This window comes from Ornithodoros turicata, chromosome 3, assembly GCF_037126465.1.
Source record: "Ornithodoros turicata isolate Travis chromosome 3, ASM3712646v1, whole genome shotgun sequence".
Lineage (NCBI taxonomy): Eukaryota > Metazoa > Arthropoda > Arachnida > Ixodida > Argasidae > Ornithodoros > Ornithodoros turicata.
In genome coordinates, this window is record NC_088203.1 from 56,510,817 (window position 1) to 56,527,099 (window position 16,283).

Sequence of the window (16,283 nt, forward strand, 5' to 3'; positions counted from 1 at the left end):
AGTCGGGTGGTCCTGGAAGGGCCCGGCCAGGATTATTCAGCTAGTCGCCATCCATCTTTTCATTACTTTTTCTTTCTGCCTTCTCTTCTACTCCTCCTTCCTCTTTCACCTTCTTTGGCGGCAAGGGTCAACCTTGGGCAGTCTTTCACCCTCCAGAAACTGCACTTGGGTATAGTGTGAACGTACCTGCTACGGCGCTAAACGCGGTCCCCTGGTTGGGCTCCGTGGTGGGCGGCAGGACCTTTACACCGAATAGTTCCATTCCATGTATGGCTTCCAATTCCTTATTACCCAATGATCGGAGCCTGAAAAGGTTCCGCACCGAGCAAAAGAGTATGTTCCTGTACAGACCCGAACCTGAACCATGGTATGCAAAGTTTCTCGTAGTACACTCCAAAGACGAAACAAAACCCTTTCCGAAAATGTCACCATTTGCAGTTGCTAAAGCATTGGAAAGTGTAGTTGGCAAGAACTACAGCGCCAAGAAGCTGAGCAGTGGTGACATTCAAGTCCAAGTGGATAACCGAAAAGAAAGTAGTGCACTGCATTCCCTCACACACATAGGAGAAACAGCTGTAACCGTAAGCTCTCACCGCACTTTGAACATCGTAAGAGGTGTGATATCTGAGAGTGAACTACTTGAGTGCTCAGACTCCGAACTTGAGGAAGGGCTGGCAAACGAGGGTGTAGTCTCGGCAAAACGAATCGTGATGCGCAGAGATGGGAAAGAGATTCCCACGAAACATGTAGTCCTGTCTTTCAAGCTCCACAGTCTTCCATCAACAATCAAAGCTGGCTATCTAAACTGTCATGTGAGGGCATATATCCCCAATCCAAGACGCTGCTACAAGTGCCAGAAGTTTGGCCACGGTTCGCAGGTGTGCCGTGGACAGGCTGTCTGTGCAAGGTGTGCTGGCAAAGAGCACTCGTCAGAGACATGCTCAAATGATATCCGTTGCACCAACTGTGAAGGTAGCCACCCCGCGTACTCGAGATCCTGTCCTTTCTGGCAGGAGGAGAAACAGGTTCTCAAAATAAAGATCGAACAAAACGTCACGTAACCGAGCGGCGAGAGCCCAGTTGCACTTCCAGAAGAAAGGAACTTCCTCTGATGTGGTGCGCAGGGGGGTGGCACCACTCAGAGTTTCAGTGGAGACCCAGACATCCGGGCCTCCACACTACACTCCCCAACTCCAAGAGAAGGTCACAGAGGTGCTTCCTCCAGTGGCCACACAGCCAATCAGCCAGGGAGAGGCCGCCACAACCTCAAAGGAGGTTGTTGCATCTCCCTCCGTTTGGGATGGGATTGCCAAGGGCCTGTCCCAAAGTACAAGTCAAGACATGGATGTCGATGATGACGACTGCTTATCGCAGAAGTCGTCATAGGGTCTTCCAAGTACTACTTCGTCCTTGGGCAAAGAGCAGAGAAAGAAAAACACCGGCAGAGGACGGGGTCTGAAAGGCAAAGAACAGCAAAAGGCCCCTCCACCAAGGATACAAGCTTCTTGATTCTCCACATTCATGTTCCAACATTTCGCAGGGTCTTCACGTTTTCAGGTTGCGTTTCAGTCCTTGCTGATCCCCTTCTTCTGCTTACTCCTAATGAGTTCCAGTTGCAAGAGTATCGTTCAGTGGAACTGTCGTGGTCTTCTGAGGAGTCTTGATGACATCGATGATATATCAGACAGACACTGTGCTGTCTGTTTCTGTCTTCAAGAAAGTAATCTGAACTTTGAAAATACATGCCACCTCCGACGGTGGAACGTATACAGAAAAGACCGAACGAATGCTGCACGTGCTTCTGGAGGTGTGGCCATCCTCACGGCGAGAACACTCCCCACGAGAGATGTCCAACTTTCTACAAATCTTGAGGCTGTTGCAGTGCAGATTTGCACTGACCGTGTGATGACGGTGTGTTCTCTGTACCTGCCACCATCAGCTAAGGTTGAAGAAAAGCAACTTCAAGACCTTCTCAGACGGCTGCCACAGCCTTTTCTTCTGCTTGGAGATTTTAATGCACATCATCCTCTGTGGGGTTGCTCAAAAGTTTACACACGAGGTAGGATGTTAGAGAAAATGCTAACATCTTTGCCAATCTCTCTTCTCAACACAGGGAGTGCAACACATGTCAATTCGGCTTCACAGACTTTCTCAGCTATTGACATTTCACTATGTAGTCCATCTGTATTCCAAGACATTTCATGGACAGTTGCCGACAGTCCTTACAGTAGCGACCACTTCCCTCTTGTATTAAAACTCAATCAACTAGCAGCTACCCTCACTACCCGACCACCCCGTTGGAAAACACAATTTGCCGATTGGGGCTCCTTTAAACAAGAAGCCATTCTGCCAGCAGAATCACTTCATGGACTCGGCATTAATGAAGCAAATGACATTATTACAGACATTATTATTGACGGAGCCACTAAATCCATTCCGCAATCTTCAGGTCGTCTTCCTAGACGCTGCAAGCCCTGGTGGACGAGTGATTGTGCGAACACCAGACGGGAGCAGAACCGTGCATGGGGTAAGTTTAGACGATACCCAACCCCAGCAAACTTACTCGCTTTTAAAAGAGCCCGTGCGAAAACAAGGTGGACACGGCAACAAGCGAAACGGCAATCTTGGGAAAATTTCGTATCCACCTTAAATAGTAGCACTCCATCCAAGTTTGTATGGGACAGACTGAAAAAAATCAGAGGCGACTACAGGATCTTCTCTGTTCCACTTCTGCAAATAAATGGAAGCACGTGTCAGAGCATCGAAGACCAGGCTGACGCCTTTGGTGAACATTTCCAAAACGTTTCCTGTTCTGCTCATTACACACGGGAGTTCTTGAAAATCAAGGATTCTGCCGAGAAGTGCACCCTGTCATGTGGTACTGGCGACAACTACGCTTACAATAGGCCTTTTACCATAACAGAACTTTTAAGAGCACTGAGCGTTTCAAAACAGACAGCTCCAGGGCCAGATCGCATCACGTACTCTATGCTGCAGTATTAACACCTTCATCGCTAGAAACTCTTCTATGCTTCTTTAACTCTCTCTGGAATGAGGGCTGCCTCCCGTCCCGCTGGAAGGAGGCGATCGTCATTCCACTGCTAAAACCAGGGAAAAGTCCCTCCAGTCCAAGCAGTTACAGGCCTATTGCCCTTACCAGTGCTTAGGAAAAACTTTTGAACGTATGGTGAACTGCAGGCTTATGTACTACCTTGAAGAAAATGAATGCCTAGACGGATATCAGTGTGGCTTTAGAACTGCATGCTCAACAACAGACCAGCTATTACGTTTGGAGACTGTTATTAGGGAGGCCTTTGTCAGACGGCAGCATTGTGTATCCATCTTTTTCGACCTCGAAAAGGCGTACGATACCGCCTGGCGGTATGGCATCCTTCGTGACCTACACTCCTTTGGGATACGTGGTCGGCTCTTTTGTTGCGTTGCAAACTTTCTTCAGGGGAGAACATTTAGGGTGCAGCTGGGAACTGTACAGTCCCGTCTGTTCACACAAGAGAATGGAGTCCCGCAGGGGTCTGTTCTAAGCGTAACACTCTTTATTGTAAAGATGAACTCTGTCGTCCATGCAATTCCACCGTCTGTCACGTACTCCTTATATGTGGATGACATTCAAATATCCTGTTCTTCCACAAGCGTTTCTAGGTGTGAGAGACAGCTCCAGCTCACCATAAACAAACTTTCAGACTGGTCCACCAAAAACGGTTTCAAGTTTTCTCCTGAGAAAACTGTTTGTGTTCCATTCTCAAGAGTGAGGGGTGTGTTTCCTGAGCCCACACTCAGAATGAATGGCCAGGATATTACTGTCATGCCTGAACACAAATTCCTTGGTGTCATCTTTGACCAAAAGCTCAATTTCGTGTCTCACATAAAAAATCTCAGAGTCAAGTCAATGAAGGCCTTAAATATACTCAAGATCTTGTCGCACAGGTCTTGGGGTGCAGACCGGGAAGTCCTGCGTCGTATTTATATTTCCGTCATTCGCTCAAAGCTTGACTACGGGTCTTTGGTTTATGGCTCTGCACAGAGGTCTGCACTGGCGATTTTAGACCCAATTCACCACCAGGGTCTCCGTCTGGTGTTGGGAGCTTTTCGAACATCACCAGTTGAAAGCTTGTATGCAGAGTGCAATGAATGGTCGCTGGAAAAACGGAGATTTTACCTTGCCTCTACATATGCAATGAAGGTGAGATCTTACCCGCAGCACCCTGCCCTAGCCTGTGCCACAGAAACCCGTTTCCAGCAGCTGTTTTTGAACAGACCTTCTGTCGTCCCTCCTTTTAGTATGCGACTGTCCCTGGAAATGGAAGCTTACGGCTTCCCTGACCAGGGCAGGGTGACTCTAGTAGCAAGTGGTGGGAGGCTTCCCCCATGGCAACCACCACCAACACACAACACATCGTTATTAAAATATAAAAAGCAAGAAACTTCTACAGTTGTGCTCCAGCAGGAGTTCTTATCATTAAAGGACAGTAATCATATCATTAAAGAACAAATGCAACAAGGTCACGCGTGTTGTTGGAACTACATGCCCCAGCGGTGTATTGCGTACTTCCTGAACAACGGTACTGGTTACGGCACCCAGCGCCTCTAGCGCCATCTGGTGGCTGTCAAGACCACGGCGCCATCTCGTGCCGAGAGACCGCGAAATGGAGCGGCTGGTATCGCCTTTTAAGGTGTTGGCGAACAGGGAAATGAGCAGAACACCAGCTCAGGAAGCCGCCCTGCAGGTGTCCTAGTAACCGCGGGTGTCCCTTGTCAGGATGGGCTAGGGAACAACAGACATGAAGATGACTATTTCTCTTTCAGTGTGGATATGAGCAAACGTGAAGACGAAACTTGTGCACGAAATGTATGCCAAGTATTTGTTAGTGCTTGGTCCACATCAGAAATTTCAAAATCGAAAAAAAAGATGAATGAATTTACATAACAAAACAAAGAAAAACAGTTGAGCAGTGTGATAACCAGTACAAAATAATAAATGAATGAAAGAAGAAGGCAATTGACAACAATAAGACTTCTGGAAGCATAAGAAGTACAGTTCCTTATGAAGAAGAAATGGAAGCAATTAGGGATGTAGACGATAGTATACAGCCACAGGTGATATGGAATGTTGATAGGGTGCTACACAAGAGGGTTCCTGAAGTCATACCTACTGTGCGTTCCGAAGGCCATAACGAGGATGCTTCAGGGCAAGAAAGGCAGGAAGCCTCCCCAAATATGGCAGAAGGCAGTAGCTGCCCCTATTGAAAAACATAAAGATCCTGGTGGACCATCAAGGTTGGTGCTCTGGTGTGTTATTGGACCTAGGTGGCCACCAGCTCTGGTGTTTCGGTGCGCCACCAGACGTGGTTGTGTGACGTGTCATCAAGGCTGATGGTGGGATGAAAGAGTGCACCAGATCTGCTCCGTTTCAGCATGGCACAGCCATAAAATAAGCATTGCAAACTTATACATATAACTGTATATGTGTTCAAGAAAAGGTACTCAAGGCAGTTCTGTATGTGTATAAAAAGTATATTTTTTTTGTATTCATGTCTTGCGTCTTCGGCGGAGATCACTTATTTTTTGGCTTACATATACCCTCATCATGGACGTTTTCTTTTTAATTTCGTTGGCATCTGTTAAATTCTTCTTAGATGTGAGGTAGTTCACATAGGCACTTGTGTGGGAACATGAGAAAATAAGTATACCTGAAACATTCACAGCATTGGTGATCAATGTCTGTAGCACCACAATGAAAAGTCAGGTCTGAGAAAGCAGAACCCGTGAAACGAGTGCTGCATCACTGCAGCATACTCACTTCACCTACACATTCTACCCAGTGCTACCAATAAATAATACAAGCACACACTGATGGTCACCTGGCAGAATAATTTGAACACCACTACACGTACTAGTGCATATGAAAACAGTACATAATATACTCACTCCTCATAGCCTGAACTTTCACAGGGGACAGCGCAGGGAATGTTGCTGTTTTTCCTTCTGCTTTGGCCCTGTTAGAAAGTGTCCCGCTCAACGTTCGTTGGGCCAGCACCTCTGATCCTCAAATTGAGACGGCGAGTTCTTTAACAAACTTGATCTCCTCTTCATGCCTGTTAAGGATCTCCCACTTGTCTTTCGGAATCTTAATTCCACCTCCAAGGTCAACCTGAAATTTAGCAACAATGCAGCTGACAACGTACGCATTCAAACTGCACCACTTAATAAAGGTGGTTAACCACTTTTCTCGGAGGTGGTGCGTTTGGACTCTGTTCACGATAAAACGTGCAATGTTTCCCGCTCAGTCATTTAGAAAACACGAGTTCTCAAACTGGCAATCCCATGCATACGTCACCGACTGTATGTCTACGTAGTGTCCTTTGTCTTCGGGTTCTATGATTTTTCAAATTCGGTGAAGGGGGGAGGAAATCGGTTGATATGTATACAGAAGAATCCGGGAGAAATCGGGTGCTACGATCCCTGTGTGACACGTCATCGGGGAAATTTCGGATGAAACGAAAAGCATACACAACAAGCCACTGCTGCTACACTGGGATGAGAAACAAGAATCTTATATCTGCTATATAGAATATAGAATCTGCTCAAAACTGGGGAGTTAATGACTTCGGTATTCAAACACTTGTCTGAGCTCCAGAAAAGCTCGCCTTTGATTCGTGCGGGGAGGGGGGATTATAAAAGGAGAACAAATGGGTTGTCACTCCCTTTTGCTGATATTACGACAACTGTTCTGACGGTCCACCTAGAACGACAAGTAGGAGGACTGCAAGGATTTCGGGTAGATATCAGGTTTCACCCGAATTCTTGAAAACTTGTTCAAGGGGAATTAACTATCGTGAAAAATCAGGTTTAACCCGAAAGCGAAGAACCCTATCGACGTAGCCATATTACATGCAAAGCTAAATCACAAAAGTGATTTCCACAAAAGATGACGCTCCAACTTCAGCTGTAAGCAAGGGAACACGTCAAACACGATCGTCTAGTTCAGGAGTTCTCAAACTGGGTTCCGCGGAACCCGGGGGTTCCACAACACCATACCAAGGGTTCTGCGGGCAGCTGCCGAGAGGGCGAGCTACGTGTTTACTGGCATACTGGACGCACTCGCGTATTGAACACGCCCCAACGTGAGCGCTGAAATACTGTTACTTTTCTGTTCTCCGCATATTAAACGCTTCCCGACTTTAGTAGCACGGCAGGATCGTCTCGCGCAACGCCAGCCTGCCACGGTATCGGGATATCACCACTGATATCTCGAAATAAATTACGACGTTCGATTCCCAGGAGATCACCGCGAATACCTCAGAATCAACCGCGACATTCGATTACCGGTGGACCGCTATGGATACCTCAGAATAAATCGCGATGATGAGGCAGAATCGCGACGTTCGATCGCGCAATAAATGTCTTGGAATAAAATCCGGGTTCCAATTTTCCTCCGCGTATTGAACGCACCCCCTCAATGGCATGATGTCGATGGGTAAGAACGTGCGCACTATATGCGAGTAAATACCGTATAGGGAACGCGCTCCCTAGCACACTATATTCACGGCTAAATCCCACTGAGGTTGTCCCAGATGTAGTTAATTGTTTGTTTGGTGGAATAAAAATAACAGTGTGTTCTATTATTAATTTTGTGTGATCCCACTTTTGTTCTTGCAAAAGTAGATCCTGCGAGCTGCGCGCGGGTTCCTCCAGTATGTCTGCAAGTGTGCAGGGTTCCCTGGGCCCACGCAGTTTCAGAACCCCTGGTCTATAGTTAGGGCACTCAGCGCTAGAGGAAGGAGTTTGCGCTTCAGTCCGCAGGCAAAATTTTAGTGACGGGCCCATATTCCAACGTTTGAAGGACTAGTGGTTTGAAGGACTATGTATTAATACAACCACATTTCTGTAGCACTATTTACGTATCTGCCAAATGAGACTCTGCTGAGTGGGACACCAAAATCGGGCATCACAGAAGTTGAAACATCTCTTACAGCATCACATCCTTCTGGGAGACAGGCAGAGGTTGGCCCAGTGTTTGAACAGCCAGCTTGTCCAACTGAAAGACAAAAATTTCAGCTATTTTAATGACCTGCTGTAAAATTACCAGTAAGGAAACCACCAAAGTTTTTAATCTGTCAATAATTAGGAGGCAATTGCGTGACTGCCACAACCATCCATCGCCCACAAAGTTATGTACCAATCACCCCGTAGGTATGAGACAGGAGTCTTCAAAAAGGCTAATTTAAGAATGAAGTGCACTACACCATGGTGTGAAGCTAGGAACCATATGATACTGGCTTACCTCCCACAAAAGGATCCTCTGGAAATAAATCGCTCTGGGACCCAATTTCAGGAACCTGTGCCGTAGCAGAGGATGGGGTACCTGTTGCACAAATAAAGTCAGCTAGGGCTGTCTTTCAGTTACATTGAGATGCACTCAGCTACAAAGTTTGGTCGCAGTGCAAGTGCAAAATTCGAAGTTACAAACAGAGAATCAGCACCTACGATTATCTAGGACGCACCCGTCTTCATCCTCAGATGCTGAAGTGCATGGTTCTTGCATGGTTGTGTGGGTGATGTCCTCATGTTGAGTCTTGTCTGTCCCAATCACTGCACATATAAAATATATAACTAGAAGAAGAGTGAATAGACTATCATAGAAAAGGTTGGAATCCTGGTCTGCCTTGTATTGTGAAAACCACAGCATTTTAAATTTAAGCCTGTACAACTCCCATATCTGTTTTGAAGTATGGTTGCCATGAAATGTACTGGCAGATATTTCAAACCAAAATGTGTGTGCAGTGCACCTTTCACCTTCTCTTGCAATGCGTCAATGCAGTTACCAAATTACTAGCCATTTCTTGGATTGCCAAGGGTCAAAATCACACGCCAGGATATACTTCTGGCTAACCTTTTCAGTGACTTTCATTATACTTTTTTGTTCTCGGCGTTCACGTCGTCCTCGTTCCATTTAGAAATTCTAAAACCCTACGAATGTCCAAGCACACTGGGATCATCTGACATGCAATGCGTGGGAATTACCTTTTTATGTGCTTTCCCTGTTTGCTGGCACTGGCCAGCTGGCCTCCACTTCAGGCTTATCTGCACATGTAAATTTTAATTCTGCATAAGTTATATGAAAGATAGAGCCCTCACTTATCCACACTGCAAATGTGGTAAATGTTAACGGTTTAAGCATCTGGAGTTAGCAGACATATTTCAGTGAAAGGGTAGTTAAAGGGGCACTACAAGCATGAGCTAACAACACTGATGCATGAGCTGATACAACGTTCAGTGCTTAGCACCGAAGCAAGAAAAAGTCCTGTATAATGTCGATTGTAGGGTTCGGTTTATTCTGTATTGGAATGAAAGCGGAATTCTGAATACTAGTAGAAATTTAACATAGCGTGCAACGGCATTCGAAGTCAACCTGGTTTTGCATTTTAGTGACCCTTTTAGAAGCAAGTGAGCAGGTGTTATAAATATATGTTGATGGACTACGTGACCAGGGAATAACTATCAAAATTTGACGATGACATGCACATGAAGAACTACAAAACACGGAAGGAACAGAGCGGACGATGCTTGAATTCCGAAATGACTTCTTGAGACATTGTTTGCATGGGTCTCTTCTAGGTCCTCTAGTCTTCTTTTCCCATCCAAAGTAGGCTTCAACAAGTGCTGTCACAAGATAGGTAATACACGTGTGCATGAATGTCAATTATTGCTATCAATGCGACTATTTTACATGTCTGCAGACATCTAAAATAATCGCAGCCTCCAGAGATAGGAGACTGACTTCTGTTTACGAACTCACTGAAATGTTTCACACTATTACTATTCAACACTTGTGCTGTGACATGCATGAACATACTGTGAAGATGATCACGATCCCACTCATCTTCATCGCTCTCACCATCGCGCCGAACTGCGCGCAATTCATTCTCGTTTAGGCAGTCTTCCTAACGGACCTGATTAAATTGCTCCGCCTGTGACTGCGACTGTGGGAACGGCAGCGTCTGCCGCGCCCGCAGCCGCAAAGGTCCGCCGGCTGTTGGAATTGCGGCAGCCCAGAACATTTCCGTCAGGACTGTCCGCACCGGGGGCCGAATACCTGTAATGTGCCAACGGGAAACGGCCGCAGCCGACGTCCATGAACGCTCGCTTAACGACGTCGGCTATCTGCCTAAAGAGCGACCGAACGGTCGCTAGCAGCGGCCTTGATCATGCAAAAGCTGGCTTTGCAAGCAGCAAGACAACCAAAGGAGACGCATTAGCTCCTATTGCACTCTCTGTTCGGAATGGTATTCAGGACAGAGAACCAAATATCGCACTTCGCATTTTGGGCAGAAACTACATCGCCCTTATAGACACGGGAGCTACTCCCTCTCTCATCGGCGACTGTGTTTACGAGCACTGCCTGCAAAGACAAGTAGTTCTGCAGACTACTGAGGTCACCCTTTGTCTTGCTTCCAATGACGTCATTCCAGCACAATCTGCAGTTGTGCTCTGGCTCTGTTTCGATGGGAGACGGCGAAAGCAGCGCTTCGTTCACATTCCTGGCCTGGCGGTGCCTGTTATCCTGGGCAGGGATTTCATCATCCGGCACATGTTGGCGCTGGACCTGCCCAATGGAGGACGCATACCACGGCTCGACAGGGTTCTTCCCCTTCACCACGGCAGCGGACGATTGCACGGCACAGCAAGCTGCAGCAGTCTCCATCGAACCGTCTGCACTCCCGACTGTCTTGGGGTCATTCCATGGTCCTGAGGAGGAGCACCGTCAACTTCAACCAGTATTGCGGCAGTACGACGGTACCTTTACGGAAAAATCCGGTAAGACGTCTCTGTTAGAACATAGCATATACACGGGTACGCTAGGCCCTGGCGTTGTAATTCAAGACCTTTGAGCGTACATAAGCGTGCTTTGTTAGACGCTGCTCTAGAAGAAATGCTCCAAACCGGCGCAGTTCAGTGAGATCCCAGAGCCCTTGGGCGTTTCCTGTCGTCCTGGCTCCGAAACGTGATGGTACGGCAAGGTTATGCGTCGACTATCGTCGACTTAACGCAGTAACTGTAAGGGACTCTTATCCCTGCCCGTCCATCGAATCAATCATGTATTCACTGGGCAACGCTGGCGTGTTTTCAACGCTTGATTGTAGCAGAGGGTTCTTGCAGATCCAAGTTGCCCCGGAGGATGTCCCGAAGACAGCCTTTACCTGTCATAGGGGTCTGTTCGAGTTCGTACGGATGCCTTTTGGTCTGTCAAACTCACCAGCCAATTTCCAGCGGTTAATGGACACCGTATTAGGAGATGCGAAGTACAATTTCGCGATGGCGTACATGGATGATGTCGTAGTGTTTTCCAGAAATTTTCAGGAACACTTGGAACACCTGTCAATCGTCCGTGCAAGGATGAAGCAAACGGGGCTAGCCATTAGCCCCGCAAGGTACAGCTGGCATCACCTAGGATCAGCCTTCTCGGCTTCGTGGTTGACGAAGGCACCATCAGTCCTAGCGACGACAAGCTAAAGGCATTCACGGAGTTTCCGGTTCCCGGTAACGTAACAGCCTTGCAGCGTTTTCTAGGTATGGTTGGTTTTTACCGGCAATTCATTCATAATTGTGCTCAGTTAGCGCAGCCGCTTAACCAGTTGTTGCGCAAAGACACACGCTAGCATTGGGGAGAGCAGCAGGAACAATCCTTCCGAGCTCTATCGCATGCAATCGCTAATACGGCCAGGCTATATTTGCCCGACCTGAACAAACCGTTTGTTGTGCAAACAGATGCTAGCGATTACGGTATTGGCGCAGTTGTCTTGCAGAAGCATGACGCTATTCTCTGTCCAGTGGCTTTTGCAAGTCGCACGCTGAATCCGGCAGAACGGAACTATTCCGTCACGGAAAAGGAGTGCCTGGCGATCACCTTCGCTCTCAGGAAGTTTGATCTCTACCTGGATGGCAGCACTTTCACCATCCAGACTGACCACCAGGCACCCTCATGGCTGCAGCGGCTCGACAACCCAGCTGGACGTCTCGCCAGGTGGGCCCTGAAGCTACAAGGCTACTACTTCAACGTGGAGTACAGGCGGGGCTCTACGAACGTGGTAGCGGACGCACTATCCCGTGCGCCTCTACCGGAGGGGGGAGAAGAAGGTACCGAGGTCTTCTCAACTTCTGGCAGCAGCACAAGTGGCACGGGACGGATCCTCCTTCCTGGGGCACGGTCGTGAGCAGAGAGCAGCTTCTAGACGCTCAGAGAGCGGGCGGCCTTTGTCAGCGGGTGTCTCAATGGTTAGCTGAGCAAGTCTCGGCAGACACCGGAACGTCTGACGGACGGCACGACTCCTATCTGCTGGGCGAGGATGGCATCCTGTTCAGGTACTCGTACATACGCCAGGCGGATGACGACGACGGTACATCCCCGTTCACAGTCGTGCTGCCACGGAAGCTGCGTAAGTCTTTCATACTTTACTTTCATGACTCGGCCTTGGCAGGTCAGAGCAGTGGCAGGAAAACTTATGAAAAGTTATGTCGTGTCGCGACATGGCCAGGAACACGGTGTAAGATAAAGAGGTGACGACACTCTCTTGTCTCGCCATGCGAAGGCGGCGTCCAGATAATGTTCGCTTTCCAGGCCCCCTCGCCTGATCGCCATCTGACGGTGCGCAAGCTGCCGCACATGCGCACAGCTGCATAGCTGCACGGTGCTCATAGCTGCCGAGTCCAAGAGCGCAATACATTCGCTTGCAACGCCGGGAAAGGCATAGGTAACCTTTGGCGGTCCTGTCAGTCATACTGCGCGCCGAGAGATGACGATCAGGCGAGGGGGCCTGGGAAGCGAACATTATCTGGACGCTCCGCTGGTGTGGGTGTCATCACCTCTTATCTTTATCTTACACCGTGGCCAGGAATGAGGCAAGACGTAACTAAGTATGTTCGTACTTGTCCGATATGCCGGAGAGCAAAACCTCGTGGTGGTTTACCCCCTGGGCGCTTACAGCCGGTTCAGAGCAATAGGCCCTGGCAGATATTTGCTTGTGAGGTGATGGGACATTTTCCTCGTAGTCCTAGAGGTAACCAATACCTGTTTGTGGTTACTGATCATTCCACAAAGTGGGTTGAGCTGTTTCCTCTCAGGACGCTGACTTCCCAAAGAGTATGGGAACGACTACTCGACACCTTTTGCCGGTTCGGGTTTCCCACTCAGCTGATCACTGACAACGCAACCTACTTTACAAGTAAGGTGTTCTCAGATTCTTGCGCTGTCTTAGGCATTCAGCACAAGAAGCCTTCCCCGTATCACCCTCAGGCTAATATTACCGAACGTGTTAATCGGAACCTGAAGATGATGTTGGTTGCTTTTACTAGTCAGCACCACCGTGATTGGGATCTTCGCCTCACTGAGCTGGCGTTCGCTACACGGACGACGGTCAACAGTTCTGCAGGCTTCACCCCGGCGTTCCTGAACTTGCGACGAGAGGTTCCTTTTAGAGTAGAAAATGCTCTGGGCCTCCGGGATGGCAGTACCCAGCCTCCTTATTCAAGGTACGCTGAGGACCTCCAGAGCCGACTCGACGTCGCAGCTCGGACGGCTCGGGAGGACATGGACGTCGCAAGGCTGGACCAGGCTCGCCAGTACAACCGTGGACGACGGAATCTCACCTACAGGCCCTTACCTTTTCTCTTACCCAAGGCCGCCCGGCATCAAGCGGACCACCGGCACGATCTCGTTCGCCGTCACGACCTGCTCTACGCTCAGTGGCCACCTGGACGGTGGTGGCGGAAGACCGCCCTGTTGGATGGGTGGCTCGCTCCAGATGGTCGTCGCAGCCACGCCCCCTCCGGGGTGAAGGCCCTGTTTCGGTGCCTCGCCTTTTTTGGAACTGACTTTGTCCGACCGTCACCCCCACGATCCACCGATTCCCCTGTCCGAGGAGGAACAAAGACTGCTGTACCCTATGTGCAACGTCCCAGAATTATACAGGGCGACTCATCGTCGAGGTCTGCTACACGACCAGGGTCGACGCCGCCCGTACCGCCGGAGACGTATCAGCAGCGTTAGCGACCCTGCGACGCCTACACCCCGAACTGCTGCTGCGGGAGGCATTTCAGCGGGCAGACCCCCGGGAAGACGTCTTAATTGACATGCTGGAGGAATTTTGAACTTTTATTCAACGTTGTTTGCACTCTTCACTGTTTCACTGTTAAATTTTGCAACGTTGTTCCTGATAGTTACCACAAAGGGGGGGGGGGAGAGGACAAAGAACTTGGGAGGTTGGAGGATGACGAGGAGGTTAGAGACAGGTAGTAAAAAGGAGGACGACGAAGGGTTTTGAGACAATGTGGACGTGGAAGCGGACTGTAACCGACCTTATGATTGTGGACAAGAAAGGGACTGTAACATGTAAGTAAAATAGCGGTTGCTTAGTATATCTTGTGTTTGTAGTTGTGTTTCGCCTTCCGCTGGGATCGAATGGACGGGCTTTGCCCCATAGAGTGGGAATAGGCTCCCACAAAGCACAGCTGCAACTTCTAGTGAAGAAGTATCAACGACTACTCCTGGAACCTCGAACGGGTACATCCTGCCACATCCGCTGTCTATACCGATCTGACAGGCATCTGATGTGAGGCCTTGTACAAGAGAGTGAGCCAGGAGCTAGGATGTAAAGCACATGACCTTACCATTACGTTTTCAACGGATGGTTCTCCTGTCTTGTCAACTCCGTCGTCCCTATGGCCCATCCATATGATACTCAACGAGCTGCCCACTATACCTAGATGGCAGAATGTTACTCTTGCCGGACTGTGGTTTTCTCGAAAACATCCCAACATGTTCCTCTTCTTGAAGTCCTTCGCCGATGCATTTAACGAAATTGGGACACTCTCGTGGGTGAACAGTGCAGGAGAGAAAACAGTTCATGTGATCTGTGCTGTCGTCAACTCCCCTGCAAGGGCAGCATTGCTTAATATGAAGCAGTTTAATGGCCTTCATTGTTGCCCATGGTACTATCACCCCGGTGTCCATAAGCAAGGTATGTGCTATTTGTCACCTTTGGTGTGGGCTTCGTAGTACAAAGTAACATACCATTGACGGTGTAATTATTTGTAAAGGACGTGCTAGCATGATATATTGCTACTTAAATTGCTTGCCGGATAACAAAATACAAGTTCCTATCATGCACACGATGCAACTGTAGTTGCATGCAACCAGGTTGCACCACCTAGTTGCACCGTGTGGACGGCGAAGCGCTGGTTGCGCAACCCGAGTTGCAGAAGCTGCAGAGCCGATCGCTTCAAGAGCGATTTCTCCTGCAACTCTAGCTGCAACGTGTCAATCACATAACTCCGCCTTGCAGGTGCGACCAATCAGGAAGAGTCCGATGTGTCAGTTACTGCAGTAGTAGTATGCAAGACCATGAAATTATCACTGACCAGTGGAAATTATGCAAAATTATCAAAATCGCAACGGATTGAAGTCGTAACGAGCAGAAGTAGCAGTACGATTGGCCTTACAAGTACGAGCGGCAGTACGATTGGTCGCCATGTGGCGAGCTCGGTGACCACTTTGACATTGCGAGTTGCTCGCGGTATGTATTTGGAGCAACTTCCGGTGCGCGCAACCGTAGCAGGAACCCAGTTTCCACAAAAAGATGCAACGTGTGAATATACCCTAAATAATGGCTCCAAAATGACGGAATACATATTTTTGGTGGTGTACTTCCGACTATAACTTGTGAGATGTACTGTAATTTTGTTGAGCGTAAACCAGGTCAATGCAACGAGCCTGAAGTGAACAAAAATTCTGCAGCTATAACATGAGCATTATATACTGTTAATGTACTGATGATTAGTTGGCATATAACAGTGTACATGCAAATAATATATTTAACAAATTTTGTACATATTTTACTAAAAAATATGTATTCCTTATCAGGAAGCCTGCGATACCCCTACAGAGAGCACGTGCAGCAACGAACACATGTGGAAATAGTTCGGGACATGAAGAAAGCAACGCGCACAGGCAAAGTCGTTAATGGAATCAAGGGGCTTAGCCCTTTGCTTTATCTTCGCAGTTTTGGTGTCGCATGGGGTGCCTGTCCGGATTATATGCACTGCGTGCTTGAAGGAGTTGTCAAACAAATGACAGAAATATGGCTAAGTCATTCAGAAGCAGAAGCGTATATTGGTCGATATGTGGATGAGGTCTATGCACGACTATTCAGAATCCGGCCTCCCATTACATTTTCCCGTCTTCCGAGGTCACTGAATGACAGTGCCCT

General features: G+C 48.3%; 1 protein-coding gene across 1 annotated transcript; it reads left to right on the forward strand.

Moving 5' to 3' along the window:
* Positions 1-422: 422 nt before the first annotated feature.
* Positions 423-1,061, forward strand: LOC135389497 (uncharacterized). Its single transcript, XM_064619537.1, has one exon. The coding sequence runs from the start codon at positions 423-425 to the stop codon at positions 1,059-1,061; it is 639 nt and encodes a 212-aa protein (XP_064475607.1).
* The last annotated feature ends 15,222 nt before the right edge of the window (positions 1,062-16,283 follow it).

Coding starts and splice junctions, on each gene's coding strand:
- LOC135389497 (XM_064619537.1), top strand. CDS start 423: ATGTCACCATTTGCAGTTGCTAAAGCATTGGAAAGTGTAGTTGGCAAG.